This window comes from Macrosteles quadrilineatus, unplaced genomic scaffold, assembly GCF_028750875.1.
Source record: "Macrosteles quadrilineatus isolate MER2022 unplaced genomic scaffold, UCM_ALF_1.0 Scaffold_2__2_contigs__length_208266976, whole genome shotgun sequence".
NCBI lineage: Eukaryota > Metazoa > Arthropoda > Insecta > Hemiptera > Cicadellidae > Macrosteles > Macrosteles quadrilineatus.
Window position 1 is genome coordinate 159,002,191 of NW_026542595.1, and position 18,365 is coordinate 159,020,555.

General features: G+C 31.5%; 1 protein-coding gene across 1 annotated transcript; it reads right to left on the minus strand.

Annotated features, from left to right (window-relative positions):
• Nucleotides 1-13,233: 13,233 nt before the first annotated feature.
• Nucleotides 13,234-17,037, minus strand: LOC128987364 (chorion class B protein B.L1-like). The gene is made up of 3 exons (XM_054408172.1): nucleotides 16,971-17,037; nucleotides 15,196-15,493; nucleotides 13,234-13,452 (listed from the first exon to the last, which is right to left on the minus strand). The coding sequence occupies exons 1-3, from the start codon at nucleotides 16,983-16,985 to the stop codon at nucleotides 13,310-13,312; spliced, it is 456 nt and encodes a 151-aa protein (XP_054264147.1). The 5' UTR covers nucleotides 16,986-17,037; the 3' UTR covers nucleotides 13,234-13,309.
• Between the last annotated feature and the right edge of the window lie 1,328 nt (nucleotides 17,038-18,365).

Sequence of the window (18,365 nt, forward strand, 5' to 3'; positions counted from 1 at the left end):
GACTGGCTAGGGTTGTGCACTTGCTTCTTAAGTTAAGGTACTGTGTACCAAAAGAGTGGTTAATTAAAGGACTGCGTATGTGGCTTTTTTCCAGAGCATCATCACATCATCACCGTACCTGATGATAACATATTATTAACAGCATCAAGTTTATTACTTGTTCAATACAATTATTGAAACAGTTACTTTGGAGCCTGGAGTCATGAACGTTGGCTGGGGCTTTATTATTGTATTATTTTATATTTTAGTTTTGCCCTAATATTGATTGTATTTTGTAAAATACAATATACTTGCTACTCTACTGACTGTGTTTGTTAGCCCATATCTTATTTAACCTCACAATTAACCCAATACTAAAGACATTTTTTGTAAGTTAAGATTGAAATTCATACAAAGATAAAATAAAAAAAATGCAATAGGCTATTTTAGCCTGTGATAAAAGTACGTCAATCTGAGTTAATTATAACCAACGATTAAACTAAACCAATAAATTAATAAGGTACTTTAATACTTTACTTTGAAATGGCGACCATACTAATGTAGGTATTTTAAGCCAATAATTAATTGAGATGAGTCTGAGTGGCCCAACCTTTTAGTTTTGAAAGGGACTATGGCCGACATATTCCTTAGACACAGCTGTTAATTAATAGCCAATACAGCCAAAGGCAACTAAGGGGCCTGCAGTTTATAGGGGAATTCTAACCAAATTATTTCCTTGTAATTAACGAATTAGTCTAATTAATTATCAGGATAATAAAAATGGATAACATGTGTGATAAATTAAATGTAAAACCAAAACCTCCTTGTTATAAAAATTCTGATACGAATGGAAAATAAGTTTTTTTTATTTGATTTAAAAATTATTTACAAACACTGATATTGATATAATGATGTAACATTTTCATCAAACCACGACTGAAATACTTAACACACCCTTTTATGGAACATAACCAATAATTTATTTACGACTCTTTTTATGATTAATCTGTTTGATCATTGTATCGGTGGTCCAAAAATAACTCATGAGAGAGGGGCCCAAAAATAAGTTTGCAGGGGGCCGTAAAAATTTGTTACCCCACTGCACCTTCCGATTGATTGTACAAATTATTAACGTGTAACACATGTGTTATGGCTTAAACGTTTGCATAAATGTAAATGTAAATGTTAATATAACTTTTGTAACGATAATTTATTTAGTGATTTCACTTATATATTCACCATCACATAAAGCCCTCTTATGCAGTTATTAGTAGCCAAAATGGTAGAATCCGAAACTGTAAAGGGTTGATTTCAATGTTACAACTGACAGGGTGAGTCACGTGACAGGGTTTTTTATTCCACGATTCTGAATCAACCATTTGACGGATTTTCACGATTCTTGTGTTGAAAGAAAGATAATTTTGAAAACTAGGGAATGTCGAAGCCATAATTTTAGTTTAGGGTTCCAGTTTTTTAGAAATTAAGTTTTAAATTCAAAAAGTCTAGCAGCCAACGCTAAACATTCTAGATTAGCTTTTTGTTTACAACCATTTTCAATGTAACAGCTGTAAACATTCAGAGTTTGTGACACAAAATCAGCATTTGGATAGAAACGAAATGACATACGTAGGGTTGACTTATTTATACTATGTGTAATGTTTTAATCATTGGTGCTTTCATTTATTCGGCAGGAGGATGGCCGATTATTTAAATATACATAGTAATACCATAGATAAAACATACTGTAATACTAGATGTTCTAATTTATTTTTTAGAGTTGTCTTTAAAATCTTTGGGGTTTGTTTTAGAGTAATATAATTTGTTTGAACTAACAGCTGGATGTATATAAAAATATTCTATATAACTATGAGGTTATTTTATTTAGTCTATGATTTTGCCATTGATGATCGGAATTAAGTAAGATTAATAGAGATGATTAGACCACAGAGATAAGTAATACCATTGATGTATACAAATCAAGGCTCTACCATAATAGACGAAAGAGGTCTATTGTCTGTGGCTCTACCCACGAGCCTTCAAAGAAAAGCTTATGCAAATAATTTTAAGCTCTATTTTATTTAGGAAAGAGTAGGAAAATGACAATGTTTACATGTTTTAATTCATCTTGGTAGCTTTTTGTTTACAATAAATTAATTTTTGGATGCTTAAACTTTGTTTGGATTAGTCCTGAAAATATTGGTGTTATCAAACAAGGAGATAAAGGATGATCAGGAATCACAATTTTAAATTACTACCACAACCTCTGACGGGGTTTCCAGAGATAAACAGATGGATGACATAGATTAAACACAATGTTATCATAGACCTAGGATAGTGCAAGTAGACTTACTATCCTTTGGTAAAATCTAAAAAGTTGTTTTGCGTGTGTTCATGTGTGGTTACATTTGGATGCGTTGATGTAGGCAAAACATCACTTTTATTTCATATAAATATCTTATCATTTGAATAAATGAATATGGGAAACGATGTATGTATATTTAATGAGAGTAGTTAATTATCACGGATATTAGAACGGATAACAATATGGATAATAAACATAGGGAAATTACGTCACTAGCCTTTAAACGTGTTATATAAAGGATGGACGATTTATTTAATAACGTCAGAACTATGTCGGTATACCAAAGTTTTGGTTGGTAAATCAAATGTCAGTTGGTGTGGTAGGTTTCTAGAAAGCTGAAAGATGTCAGTTGAAACCATATTCGATTCACACCATACCACCTTATTCAGGAAGTACTGTACGGTTCAGAAACTTGGGCCCTGACCAAATAACTAAACAGCAAACCTGCAGACTAAGCGAATTTCAACTTGTCTGATTACTTTTTAAAACGTTTTTATTAGCTTGCTTTCTTGTCCGGTACAAATTTTGCAATCAATTTTATACTAACTTCCCAATGAGCTAGAGACTTGAAACTTGAAACATAGCTCACAAATGGAAGACAATGCAATATTATTTAATTTAATTTTTATATTTCCCTTTGGCTACGCCCCACGGGCTTGTTTTTATTAACTCGCTTTCTTGAAAATTTTGATACTTCCCGATGAGCTAGAGACTTGAAACTTGTAACATAGCTCAAAAATGGATAACAATGCAATATTATATCATTTAATTTTCATATTTCCCTTGGGCTACGCCCCATGGGCTTGTTTTTATTAGCTCACTTTCCTAAAGATTTTGATATCAATTTTAAACGAAGTTCCCGATGAGCTAGAGACTTGAAATTTGAAACATAGCTCACAAGTGGATGACAATGCAATATTATAGCATTTAATTTTCATATTTCCCTTGGGCTGCGCCCCACTGGCTTCCAAATTTTTCATGTTTACATTTTGAGAGAATGTAAATATATCAATTAATTAAAGTCAGCTGTAAATACTTAAATTTGACAGTTCAAAAAGCAGAGGTTAAGAGGTACAGGTTCTGCTCCCAAGAGATTCTGTATACAAACAAATATTTTAAAATAAAGATAAACAATCTGATTGCAGATATTTAAAGGTGTTTGTTATTAATGCCATTTGTTATTTATTTAATACTAGCTGTACCTGCGGGCTTTGCCCCGATTAACTTTATAAGTGAGCTCGTTCGCATGGCTCTCACGTCCTGGTTGAAGTTCGTTCGCTACGCTCACTCACTTTTAGGTTGGAGCTCGTTCGCTGCGCTCACTTGCCTTCAGGTTAGCTCGTTCGCTACGCTCACTCACCTTTTGGTTGCAAATTAGCTGTTGTCATAAAATTTATTTTATTAGCTATATATTTTTTATTGTACTGTTGCAGCAATAATTTTGAAATAAACATTGTTTATTAATTCATTTATTTTATCCTCTATGAGAGAGACCTATGTAATGGTTTCAGTTTGCTCAATGAACATTGCACAATATCTGGTATAAAAAAAAATTATATATTTAATGTAAAAAGAGATAATAGTGCTGCACCCTGTTGGTAATCCTTGTAACTTTAATGCTATTAAACATCATAGAACAGAACCAACTTGTTTAATTGAAACAGCTGTTAAGATTCATTAATTCTATTTAAATATGAGTACTCATAAGGTTAACGTGGGAAACTCCAGAGCCACTGGGGCGAAGTCCGAGAGTCCAATCAGAATAAAAACAGCTTAGTTTTCCTATTTAATGCCTAAAGAATCAGTGTACCAAATTTCAGCCTCCTAGGTAAATGGGAAGTAAGAGAAGTGATGAGTGAGTGAGTCAGTCAGTCAGTCAGTGAGGGCTTTGCCTTTTATATATACTAGATTCTATAAAGTAAACAATAATTAAATAGATTGATATATTTATAGTTAGTAGGTAGGCCATACATCCAATCTAATACATAATTATATGAAAAGGAACTCAAATAAACCTTAGATTTAACATCCACACACATTAAAAACTAAAAAGTAGAAAATAATTTATAAATAAAAAACTTTTTTAAAACAAAACGTTTTTAAATGCACTAAAAAGTAGAAAATAATTTATAAATATGTGGAGAGTATAAATACTTGTAAGATTTAATAAAACTATTGATTGGTTAAGTTAACCTGAAATTAACAAAATACAGTAAAACAAACAAATAATCACACCTGATTTTAATCTTACTAATATTATAAATGTGAAAGTTTGTGTGTTTGTTTGTTTGTTTGAAGTTCAATCACGTATTAACTAATGGAGGGATTGGGCTGAAATTTGGCATGGTGATAGCTCATATTCCCGATTAACATATAGGCATATTCTTATCTCAAAAATCCTTTCGGGCTCCGCCCCAGAGGCTCTGTTGTTCCCCATGTTATCCTTATAAGTATTCATATTTACAGGGAATTAACAAATTTAGTCAGCTGTTTCAACTAAAAAAGTTGGTTCTATGATGTGCAAAAGCATTGAAAGTTATAAGATTTACCAACAGGGTGCAGCAGTATTATTTTTTCATTTATGAAAACAGCTAATTTGAACCAAGCAACAACAAAAAAACTGTGATACCCAATGAGAACTGTTATAGTATGAATTTTTTAAGTTATGTTTATGATTTAATTTCATGAATAATTTGTGATATTTTGCAACTCTTTAATATTTTTTTTCTCCATTGTAAAGGTGAAGTGGTTGAAAATTATGGCTATGGCAGATGTGTAATACTATAAAATGGTAGATGTGTAGTATACCGTAAATTTAAAGAAACAAATTGTATCAAACTTTGTCCCCCCTCATTGAAAAACGCAAAGCTTGAGCATAACTGCAATAAGCATTTTATACTCATATGCCAATCCTGTACGAAGGACGGGTACTCTGCTAGTAAGGTAATAAATTGAGAGAATAACAAACAAATAAGTACAGCTGAGGTATTTTTAACATTAGGTATATGGAAAGTTCCCTTTAGAAAGGAATTACAACCTTAAAGGGCAATTTATGGAATAATAGATAGTTTTGCGCAAGGTTTCTCGTCATGACGAACATTTTAGGTATTTGGTTTACTGGGGTGTGACTTGTAGTTTTCTCAAAAGTTCATGGGTACGTTTGGCTTTATATATAGATTAGATTTAACGAGTGCTTAGGTTTGCAGCTACGGGGAAGGTAAAAAGTGTTTTTTGACCATACGTCAATAGTATAGGATGAAATAAATAAATTTGCCAAATTTTATCAATATATATCCATAAACAAGTAAAATACAACAATTTTCATTTTCTCCATAAGAATAACATTGGAATTTTAAATTACACTATTTTTGAATTTTCTCCGTGACCGTTAGGCATACAACAGCGCTTCAATATACTAAACTGTTTCTTTTTTTAAGCTCTACAAAACGGGTTGAAAATAAATTGCAAATTTTTCTTACAAACGTGTAAACGTAGGTTTACACGTTTGTACCAAATTTCATCAAAATCAGAAAATTTTTGCTCGAGTTATCGCACTAACACACACACACACACACACGCACACACACACATATATATATATATATATATGAATTTGAACGGATGGTGTTTTTGGCCTCTAGGGATGTCAAAATGAAAAATTAAATCGGTCCCGGGTCCAGGTCTTACCATGAGTACTACGGTAATAGCTACTTCCCTATAGGGAAATTCGCTAGAATCAAACAAATTGGAACATTGATCTCTAGGTTAATTAATTGTATCCCGGTATGTTGTTAAGTTACCAGATATTGTGCAATGTTCATTGAGCAAACTGAAACCATTACATAGGTCTCTCTCATAGAGGATAAAATAAATGAATTAATAAACAATGTTTATTTCAAAATTATTGCTGCAACAGTACAATAAAAAATCTCATAATTAATTGTTAAATAAAATAAAAACGACGGACAGATAAAAATGTACAATTCTGTCCTCTAAGCAATGGAAAAGAGACAAAATCTTATTATGTTTTGAATAAAATTCATTCCTAAAAATAATTAAATGATGCTTTGTGATAAATAAGTACTACAACTATGTAAAGCATTATGCTAAATAGATATTGTAAACCTTCTCTTTTCATTACTTTGATTGTGTAAAATATTACGCACCGTGTCAAGAAACTGGAGTCTAAAGTCAACGACGTTGAATGTATCAGCCTTGTTAATGTTAAAACCTCAATCCATTACTTCCATAAAGATAGCTTAATAATACGCAATTACAAAAACTTTCTTCTTTATTTTTTTTAACAATGACAAATTTGCAATTCTACTCTATTACCCAAAACTGAGTTCAAAGATTGCTTTAGTGTTTAAAACTTATGAAAAATGTATACTTAACAACATTATTATGGCTGAGCGATTCTTCTATAAATCCTAATTCTATATGATAATTACAAAACAACCTGTAGGGGTCTACTTCACACAACTTGAAGCCAAGTATATTCACATGTTAGAGATGTAGTGTCAATTTGCTCTCATGAACTGCTAAATAGAGACAGGCTAGACACTGTATTGTTGTCAAATGTTCAACAATAATGTATAACAATGCAGATGTTTCAACGTATAAAGCAAAACTTACTCTCCTCGGCATGATTTTTCAGTGGTAAATTAACTAGACGTACTAATCTTTGAACAAGTGATTACCATTTACCACGTGAATAATGGCAATGGCTGTTGGAGATTGGTGGTAATCGAACACCGACCTTGTCGTCAAAATTACGCACTTAGCCGACGTTCTCAATAATGGGCTAGTATAAACATGTAACTCGTTACGGTATCTTTAGTGGTACCTTTGACGTTTTTGCATATTTGTTTAAGGATTAAACACTGTTGTTATGTATTATATTTGTATCTGGTTTTTCTCATATAAGGTTTTCAGTGTTTTTACAATCTGTTAAGGATATCTGTTAATTTTATCTCGTTTCATTGTAGGACAATATGCTTAAAAAGTGTATTCACAAATTTAACTTTTTCAACACAATAGGATTGGTTGAACTATTGATTTCTGCTAGGATATATTCAAATAAGTAATAGGGATATTCTATGTATATATTTACACAAAATGGACATGGAAATAATATATTCCTATACTTCTATAGGGAAATAATTACAGCTAGTTTTATAGCGATTGAATATTTTGAAACATTGGCTTTTGAACAAAAATATAACTAAGAGTAAATAATGTATTCAGGTTAAATCGGTTAGCTTGTGTGGCAAAAGAGCGAAAACTGAAATCATAAAAACCTTATAATAATTTAAGCTAATTCGTAACCAGAAATTTTAAATTCGTACGTCATTTCATGCAATTGTAATGTATAAGGACATTGGGATTTGTTGACTATGTAATTAATTAGTAAAAGTATGTCGCCAAGAACCCAGCGCGTTTCACAGACTACGTAATTGTATTGTGAAGATGATAATACGCAGTTATATAAAATAATAGGCTTTCTTCCGATTATTACCTTGTACTAATCAGCCAAACCTTCGCAGCCAGTGTAGCGCGGTAATAACCAGCAATTGTTAACCAAAACCTACACTTATGTTGTAAACGCGCACGGGCCTACTCTGCGTAGTAGGCTTAGCGTTACTAAACTAATAATTAGTTGCAATTGAAGTGTTGTAACTGAAACTGAACATACTTCAAACTTAAGATTGTAACAAGTTGTAGAGTAGGCTTTTAAAATTGGCAAATCGTTATTTTTATATCTAATTAAATGTTTGCCTATCTGTGAAAACTGTAAAACAATCTTTACGAAATTTTTGAAGAATGTTCTAAATATGCTTTGGAAGGTTTCTGTATGATTCTCGATCTTAAAATCTCTCAGTGCTCATTTCCTTGAGGTTCTTAAGTTACGATGGTTAGCTCTTGAAAATGATTTCACTCATCGATTAGAAAATAACAGCAAAGAAATTACAATTTTTAAGTTTAAAAAGTTTAAATATTTTGGTCATCTGGTTTGTTTACAATTACTTAGGATTAAGTCTGACATTTTTGGAGCTTAAAACATTCCTATTTTCTACTTTTTCGCTCTGTTGCAACTAGCTGTAAATAATAAATTTAAATAGCATAATCACACAAAAATGCTATCTATGGGATATTATAAGTATTGGCTGTACAATTTAATTATAACCTCACAAGGTTGTAATGTGGATAGGTGGACCTATGCGTTTCCACGATCCACGTTTTTTCACAACCGAGGGGTGGAAACCCTGTAGATATTCCTACGTGTTATAAGAAAACCCCTGCCAGTCCTCTAAAATACAGTTTTAGCCCAATGTAATGTTTATAATCGATCCATCGATGACCGCAACTAGGAAGCTTCGTTGAATCACGAATGAATCATCGATACAATCGATAAACTCCCACGACCACAATGGAACGGTCAGCTTTAGACCTTGGAAACTGTAGCAAGGAACAATATGACTTCGTGCTTCGGGGTCAGATTGTTAAAATAATAGGTTGATTTTTGTACTTGGGAATTGTTTCAGAGTATCCGGGAGTATTGACTTGTGACCGAGGGTCTATTCTTTTTTTAGATCTCGACTATAGCCTATCGTAAATTGAATAGGTCAAGTGAGATGAGGTAAGGCTATTGTGTAAGAATAAAAGGAAGAAAATGGATAATTCTGAGTTCGTTTTTGCTTTTGTTCTGTGGAAAAACTAAGCTATAAATAAACATCATGCACCTCATTTGACAGTGTATTGTAACCCACAGCTCCTAAAAATTCCGTGCAAATTCCTCAACAGTATCGATATACTTCAACCACTGTCAGATACTTTTGTTACTTTGTTACTTTTTGTACCTTTGTATTGTTACATTTGTTAGATTTTTTTGTTGGTACTTTTGTTAGCCTACCGGTATTGCACTTGTTGTTTCCTTTTTTTCTCGTTGTTGTTATCTCTCGGTTGCATATTGTTAATTTTGTTGTTGTTGTTATGTTTTTGCACTTCATATATTACCTGCTGTTGTTATTTATGCGCTATATTATTTGCTGGTTATGTCTTTTGCATTTTTTGCCTGCTTTTCACTTTCATTCTTATTTATTGCACGTATTTTAGTAGCCTATACCTAATTTGCTATGTTTATGTATGTCATACACTTGAAGTGATTCAGCCTATGTAATGTATTTTTATTTTTCCTTTAAAAATTCTGGTTATGTCTTTTGCATGTCATGCCTGCTTTCTAATTTATTCTTATTATTGCTCATATTTTATTACCTAATTATGATATGTTTATAAATTGATTAATCCTATTTACTGTATATTAGAATGTAAAAAATAGTGTTATCGTTGGAAGAATAAATAAATAAATAAATAAATAGATGCACCATTTTTGTCATATCATTTATCTGTAACAATATAGACTTGATTTTAACTTGATATAGGTGCAAGTAATTCCCATACAATAAAAATTGAGTTTTAAGAAATACCTAAATTTAAGTAAGTACACAATAAAAATTCCTTGTTGGTAAGCTGGATTAGTCAGGAGAACAATGGCACATAACACATTCATTTAGCTATCAAGTTTAAACATTTTATAAATTAGTTTATTTTACAAATAACAACAAAACTCTCTGTTTCTTTATAATGTTTAACGCACATCATTCATTTTCTTTAGCCACCAGAGCTTTGCTGCAATATCCATTGCAGATTTCCCGCATCAGCACTAACAGGAAATATAATATAGGCTATATACAATATATGAACGCACATCGACAAAACTATGCACCTCTAGTTAAGACTTACCACCGTTTTGTAATATTACACATAAATAATTGGCAAGATAACAGTGACTTTCACAGATGTCAGTTTCTAAATGTTTACATTTTTATTGTCATTGAGTAGGATTCGTTTTTGTCAACCATTAGCCAAGGAACAACCAATGTGCTTGGTTTAATACATATGTTTTTAACAAGAAGCAAAGAATTTCATCAATTAAATTGCTAATTATTAAGGTTTATTAAACACAAACATGTTTACTAGCACAGGTTTTATCTACCTTTTGTGCATGAGAAGATGTATGAAAATAGGCATTGCTAATAGGTAGGATTTGTTCTTTTAGAACATTGTACTCTTTTTCTTACCCCTTTTGTCAAAAGATTTTTGAAAAAGTTTACAAATTTTGAATTCATTTTTGATCAGATATTGCAATTTACCCTATGCGCTCTTGAAAATTAATAACCATGATGCATACAAGCTATTGTATACAGGGTGTCCATAAAAAACGTTTCAGGACTTTGGGAAATGAATTCTCATACTAAAATGAAGAAACAAGTTTATGTGAAAGTATGTCCGAAAATTCATATTAACCTGAAGTTATCCACCATTTTGTTTTTTATACAAAAATATTTTTATCTGTTAAGTTTTTCATTTGATGATTATGAAATTTAGTAACCATGTTAACATACGTAAGACAAATAATATAAAAAAAAATAATAAATTTGTTCTGATTGTAAATTTCAAAATGGTGGCCGTTTCAAATTTTCTAACTTAAATAACTCAAAAATGGCCAATTCTATGAAAAAATGTTAAGCATTCTTTCTTTTAGCATTTTTAACTCCCTATTAAACGATACAAAGACCAAACAGATCGGACAAAGGATAACTTAAATATAACGTTTTTTGTGTAAAAATAAGGCAAAATTAGGGGTTCCCCGACTAACATTGCCATATTTTACACAAAAACGTTATATTTCAGTTATATTTTGTCCGATGTTTTTGATCTTGGTATTGTTTAATAGGGAATTAAAAATGCCAAAAAAAGTATTCTTGCCATTTTTTTATAGAATTAGCAAATATTGTGTAATTCAAGTTAAAAAATTCAAACGGCCGCCATTTTTAAATTTACGATCGGAACAACTTTATTATTTTTTATATTATGGGACTTGTGTATGTTAACATCATTACCAAATTTCAAAATCATCTAATAAAAACCCAATCGAATGGTTTTTTTATAATATTTTCCTATTTGTAGCTACTCAATGTTAAATGGTGTTTGCCGTTGGTGTTCAATAAATAAATAAATAAAAACTTTACGCATGAAAATATTTTTGTATAAAAAACAAAATGGCGGATAACTGGGTAAATATGCATTTTCGGACATACCTTCAAATGAACTTATTTCTTCCTTTTAGTATGAGGATTCATTTCCCAAAGTCCTGAAACGTTTTTATGGACACCCTGTATAAAGGTGATCAACTTTTTCAAAAATTAGTTTCACTTGAAACAACAGTTTACTTAATTAATAGTCGAGTTTATGTAACTTGACAGATTTTTAACCTGTTTTATTAAAATAACTGGTAGAATACCAATGCAATATCAACAGCATAGGCAAATAAGGTTGACATTGTATAAATACGCTGCGAAGTATAAATAAGGACAGAACGGGTGACTTGAAATGCTAGTAGCGTGCTTGTAGTAAAACAATTTGTTTGTATATGCGCTTTGTCCATGGGTAACACTTCCATAAATATTCACCATTTAATATTTTGGAACGAATAAATCACACAGCATTTTTGTAACCTATTATTGATTTATCAAGCTTATAACCGTCATGGAGTTATCTCCAAATCGTCGTATTTTTCACATATTCAATACGCTAAAGTTATTTTTGTAAATGGGTCTCTAAATATTACAGTTTATTCATTAAATAGAACTTACGAAGCTGCTTTGTAAATAAAAAAATAAAAAAATCAACTGAAGAGAATAGGATTTTGTCTGTTGTATGTTCCAATAGTTCCTATAATCACACAGTGAAGTTGCTGTTTGAATGTAGCAGATTAATCATCACTGACATAATGTTTATATGGGAATAGCAACACAACCTTAACGAAGAAAACGAATGAATACTTATAATTAAAATTATTGTTTTAATATACTTGAGTTGGAAAATATACTTGTCCAATAATTTACAATGTTGTAATTTGTACTCCGTTTTAGAGTGAGATAACATAGTGTGAGATCACAATCAACAATAACAAACCAACGAATTTGCTTCCATGTGGTGTTTGATAGTGTTTTAACGATCCTGTGTATATTATGTATCCTTTACAGAAATAAATATTATGGAATGTGAGTTCTTCAACTCTAGGGCTAAAGAGAAGTTTTAAAATATGCTTCACATAAAGTATATTATAGCTTTGACCTTTAATCTGATTAAATTAATATAATTGTTGACACATTGTTGAAAAATGTGAGTCATCATTCCTATGGACCAACCCTTAAAAACGTGCTTAATCGTGTTGTCTTCAACACAGCGTACTGTCAATAGGTTATTTTTATCCAAGGAAAACCACTTGTTTTGGAACTAAAAATAGAAAATGGGTTTCCACGATTAAAGTAATTGACCATTGACACCAAATAGCTTAATCAATATCCAATCAAATAATCAAAGACCATTACAATTCTGTCTCGAAACTTGATCTCGCTAAGATCGAGTTTCGAGTATGTTTTTTATGTTGTTAATGATTCTATGTTTTACCCTGAGTCTTTTTGGTGAACTCTTTATTGTTTTGTAGCAAAGGTTAATTTGACTGAAATACAATTCATCAATTGCACCCATCACCATAACTACCATAGCATTCTTTTAGTGTGTATAAGGGAATCAAAACTACAAGAATACAAACAAGTAAAAACATATATTGTAAAAATGTTTACATGTATTGTTTCTTAATACTGATTTTTTATTGATTGTTAGTCTACTTTAGAGCTTGTTAACACTATTGTTATTTTCATAGGTTACTTTGAATGAGATTCAACTATTCCAATAAATCTATCACTTATGACAACTAAAACTGTTCTTTGAATGGGTAGGAAGGGGAAGTCAAACTACAAGGATACAAATAAATACAAAATATATTTGTAAAAAATATGTACAAGGTGAATTGTCTTAATATGGATAGTTTAAAATTGTTTAACCGTAGTAAGGTAGTCCGTGTCCTATGCCATGACCGTAGCCGACTCCTCCATAGCCAAGTCCACCGTAGCCGAGACCTCCATAACCAAGACCTCCGTAACCGTAGGCTAGGTTGTGACCGTAGGAAGGAACCACGTAGCCTGGAAATCAAACACCATCAGTAGCAAGTATATATTGTCAAGTCTAAATAAAAAATATATATACTGCATATATCCTTGAACACAAGCAATGATATACTGTTTAAAACTTATTTATTTTGTTTTATTTTCATCAGTGAAATTCAGTCCGAAGTTTACTAATAATTCGTTGCTTTACTACTTCAAAATTGTCATCTTAATACAATGTATCGTATTTTTCTGTTAAATTTAGGATTAAAGTTTTTAAAAGATCTATGATATATAATTTCTTGTCTCAGTGATCCTCATTTTTCAATTTATAGATATACAACACTCAACAATCTATAATAACCAGAATATATGTTAAACTAAGATTAAGTCGATATACCATTTGACAGATTAGTAACCTAGATTTTTACTGATGGAGGTTTTATTCTGAAGCCGATATTTGTGGATCATTTAACGAAAAACAACATTTTTTAAAGGTGAGATAGATTCCGAAAGATACAGTAATTGTAATAAATACAAAGGATTCAACAGAGTTTTTCTGGCAGGACTATAAAGCAGAAAGCAATAATTGTTTTGCTAGCGAACACTGAATTATAACCTGAACGGATGAAGGCCAGAGAGAAAGAGATAAGTCAATTCGGACATTGGGACACTTCCCGTCGAAAGACACGGTAAAAGATCAATTAGTTAACAATGTCTTTCCTAACTCATTTGTGTACAGCTTTGTGTCAGTAACATATAACTTAATATATAATAATAATATAATAAATAATAATAATGTTACCTTCTTCCGTTCCAAATGATTATAGTTATTTACGACGCGTTTCGTCAGCACACTGACATCCTCAGGTATCCGCTATCGCTTCGTCTTGAATAACATAAAACAGTCATTGCACAATACACAAACACACATTTAATACATTTAAAGACCGGTCGTTGTTGTCGTCTAATGTCTTTAAATGTATTAAATGTGTGTTTGTGTATTGTGCAATGACTGTTTTATGTTAATATATTCAAGACGAAGCGATAGCGGATACCTGAGGATGTCACTGTGCTGACGAAACGCGTCGTAAATAACTATAATCATTTGGAACGGAAGAAGGTAACATTATTATTATTTATTAATAACTAACGTTCCAGTAGTAGGAAATGAATTCAAATATTATAATACTTTTGATGGATGATTCAATGTAGTGCGGCGACAAGGGAATTCCCTCTCTATTTTGATAGAATAAATCTGTATTTCAAAAACCTGTGATCATTTAAGTGTTTAAAAGTTTCCTATGAGTGAAATGGTATAGGAGTTCTCTATAATTTCCCACCAGGTATATAAATAGTTCTATTTCATAGGTTGGATTGTTAAGTCTTAAAAACTAGTTATTTCACTGTGAATTAATTTTTGTATTTCTTGGGCTTATTCGTACGTCTCTATACTAATAAATATACGTACATTGTACTACTTGCATCCACATAAGCGTTTGGACTCAAGTAAGCACTTAAACTGTTGGTAAGTTGATATTTTTTACTCTGAATTTTAATTGAAGTTTAATGATTAAAAATATAATGTCCGTGACTGTTTATTACTGAATTATTTTTTGATGAGTAAACAGTATGACTCACAAAAAATAATTACAATCCCTAGATTTACACTTCAAATTTGTGGCTTATCCAAATCACTTCGAAAACACAAAATCTCCACTTCACTCAATATATTATCTTTACTTTATTACTTTCTATAACACGAATACACAGACATACCTTTACCGTATCCTCCATAGCTTCCGTAGCCAAGATGGCCGATACCCCCATAACCCCCATAGCCCAGTCCAATAGGAGCAGCGACTGGAGCGATGATCTTAGGAGCTCCATAGCCCAGGTGACCGTATCCTCCATAACCACCAATACCCCCGTAGCCCAGACCATAGCCCAGACCGTACGTGTTGCTCGTCTGAAGGTCTTGTTTTTCCTCGGGGGCGGCAGCGGGGCTAGCGGGGGCGGGCTGGTCCGCGGGGGCGGCGCTTGCCAGGGCGGCGAGGGCGGTGAACGCGAATAGAACCTGGTAGGGAAAGTGTAAATTATTATGTGATGAGATTCTTTTTTTTAACTAATATACCATTTATGAACCATTCGGAAAATTAATTAATGGTTGACTGCTGATTTTGGGTTTATCACGTATATAACAAATTAGATTTTTAGGCACATTTTCTATTGTAGAAATGCTCACAATCAACTATTCGCACGCAAACACTATGTTTTACACACGGAACATTTTTTACATGTAACATGAAATTTCAAATACCAAACTGATAAAAAATAACCTACTGCCTTCTACCGAATAGGATGTAAGACTTGTCAGTGAACTAATTTTTAACTTTTATTTTAAGCAATGATTGTCATATATCTAATCTTACGTATTATAATCGACTATCAGACTTTTTTTAGGCCTAGTAATAATTGAGTTGTTGTACCACTTAGCTGGTTTCAATTTCATAGTTGTTAAATGGTTAATTTAAGCATAGTTTCTAATAAATTGTTTAAGGGGGCTTTTTAATTCATTAAAATTAAATACTTTTTTAAATATACATTTACATGGATTTTCTCGAATCTGATCAGAATATTTAGTTCATATCGGCAATGTTATCATAGATATGACCTACAAAACGTATATCTGATCTAATATGATGACTTAACTAATTATGAAAGTTTAACACATAAAGTACAGTTTAAAGTTTAGTTTGGATGATGAGTAGCTTTATAGAACATGATCCTAAAATAAATTAGTTGTTCTGTTAGATATTCCCAAGCAAATTATACATAAATATGTTTAGTATCATCTAGATGCGTTGTTACAAACCATCTCAATCCTGCTTTTCTAATTTTCTAATTTAAATTAAGTTTTTTTTATTATTGATGGGTTATTTTTTGAAGCATTGTCCTTTGACACTATCAACACTGAACTAACCTTCAAAATTGCGAAAGAATTTCATATTAAAATTGCATAATTAAGAGTATTTTAAAAAACGTAATATGAATATGATTTTATCACAAATTAAAATGTAATGTAATACACCTTAGAGAGTACTCAAAGAAATAGAAATAGAGTCTTCTATGTTTGAAACTAAGAATCAACGATTTTTTATATGATTTTTCCTAAATGCAGATCTCAAACTGAGAACAACTGCACCAATATGTTTAATTTAATTGAATACTATAAATAATATTCTTTATTCCTTCAGACAATACGAAGATTGCATAGCATGCGTCAACATATACAAAATAAAAGAAAATGGTACAATAGAACAAACTATACTCAAGCCCTTTCCTTTATTCGTTAAAGCGACCCTTTTACCTTAGTTTTTTAAAATCTCATAAATGTTAGTCGATGTAAACAAATAAGTAAAACAATCTAACTTTACAAATTACGAAAACAGTTTTTTTACAGAAAACCCAATTTTTATGAGTTAAAAATTCGAATAAACCCGTTATTGTATTAAACATAACTTATTTATCATTTAATTAGTTTAAACACTTACGTAAAGGTTAGCCATATTAATCCAGAGTGAACTACCGGTGCGAGTGTCCTATAGGGCGGCCATAGGCTGTATATATACAGTGTGTCTCAGAAGGGAACGCAAGGGCGTCATGGTCTGATGCAATCATCTGATGGTGGGGCCGATGTCATGCTCTTGAAAATTGGCCTGATGAATATCGGTCGTGGGAGAACTCATGGAGTTTTGGGTTCACGAATGTTGGAAGATCTGTAGATTGCTAAGAAATATTGATTGAGCTCTATAAAATAAATGGAAATATTCAATATACAGTGTTAGTAAAGTGTAGACCCCCCTGTTATTTTTTTAACGGCCCATACAAGAAAAACTAAACTCGGCACACAATTATGGCATGTTATGAAGTACTTTTTGGGCATAACCACCACTTGGTGTACATCCTCAAAATGGGGGATTTTGGGGGAAAGTCAAAAATTTCAAATACAAAGACTCATTGAAAGACCCCTCATTTTGAAGGTCCTGGTAAAAGAAAACTAACAACGAAAACTAGAGATCTCTATCTCAATCCAGTAAAAGATGACAGCCAATTGAAATTCTCAGAAGTTAAATTTAACTTACAGCTTTCCAAGTTTGGAGACCCCCTGTAAATTTTGTAACGGCTCACACTAGGAAAACTAAACTCCACGACACCCACCTTTTTAGCATGTTATGAAGTACTTTTTAAGCCTAATAGCCACGAACGCAAGAAAAAGTATAAATTAGGATCAAAATCACTTCACCAAGATCATTCATGAGAGGTAAAATTGGACTTTTACTTATAATCCGGATATAAGCAAGAATGTGACTATGATTTTGATTTAAGTCATATATATTTATATATATATATTTACACATATATATTTATATATATATTTACATATATATTTATATATATATTTACATATATATTTATGTCATATATATTCCATTATTTCTAAATTGCCCTATAACGTCGTAATTGCTTTCCAAAGGGGATTTTTCATATACCTAATGTTAAAAATACCTCAGCTGTATTCATTTGTATGCCATTCTTTCAATTTATTACCTTATTAAAATCAGGTGAGAAAACGTCACATCTATCTATCTATCTATCTATATCTTCTATCTATATATTAATAGGCAAGCATGTTTCTTTAAAACCTTTTTTCTCAGCTCGTGTGAATCGTAGGGAAAATCTACGCATACCGTTGGAAAGCTATTTTCCTGTAGGTGTGCAGAATCCCTTTATAAATTTAAATAGGCTCAAAGATAAGCACAAAAAATGAGTTTAAAAATTTGAAAAAATTAACATGGATCTTATGCGTTGCTATGCTGGTTACGAAATAACAACGAAATATAAACAGAAAATCAAAACAAATGGAGGAAACTCCAATCACATGTTTT

What these genes read in the sequence shown, in the direction of transcription:
- LOC128987364 (XM_054408172.1), bottom strand. An exon ending in CTATGGAGGATACGGTAAAG is followed by an intron (nt 13,453 to 15,195) that starts GTATGTCTGTGT and finishes TTTGATTTCCAG; the next exon opens with GCTACGTGGTTCCTTCCTAC.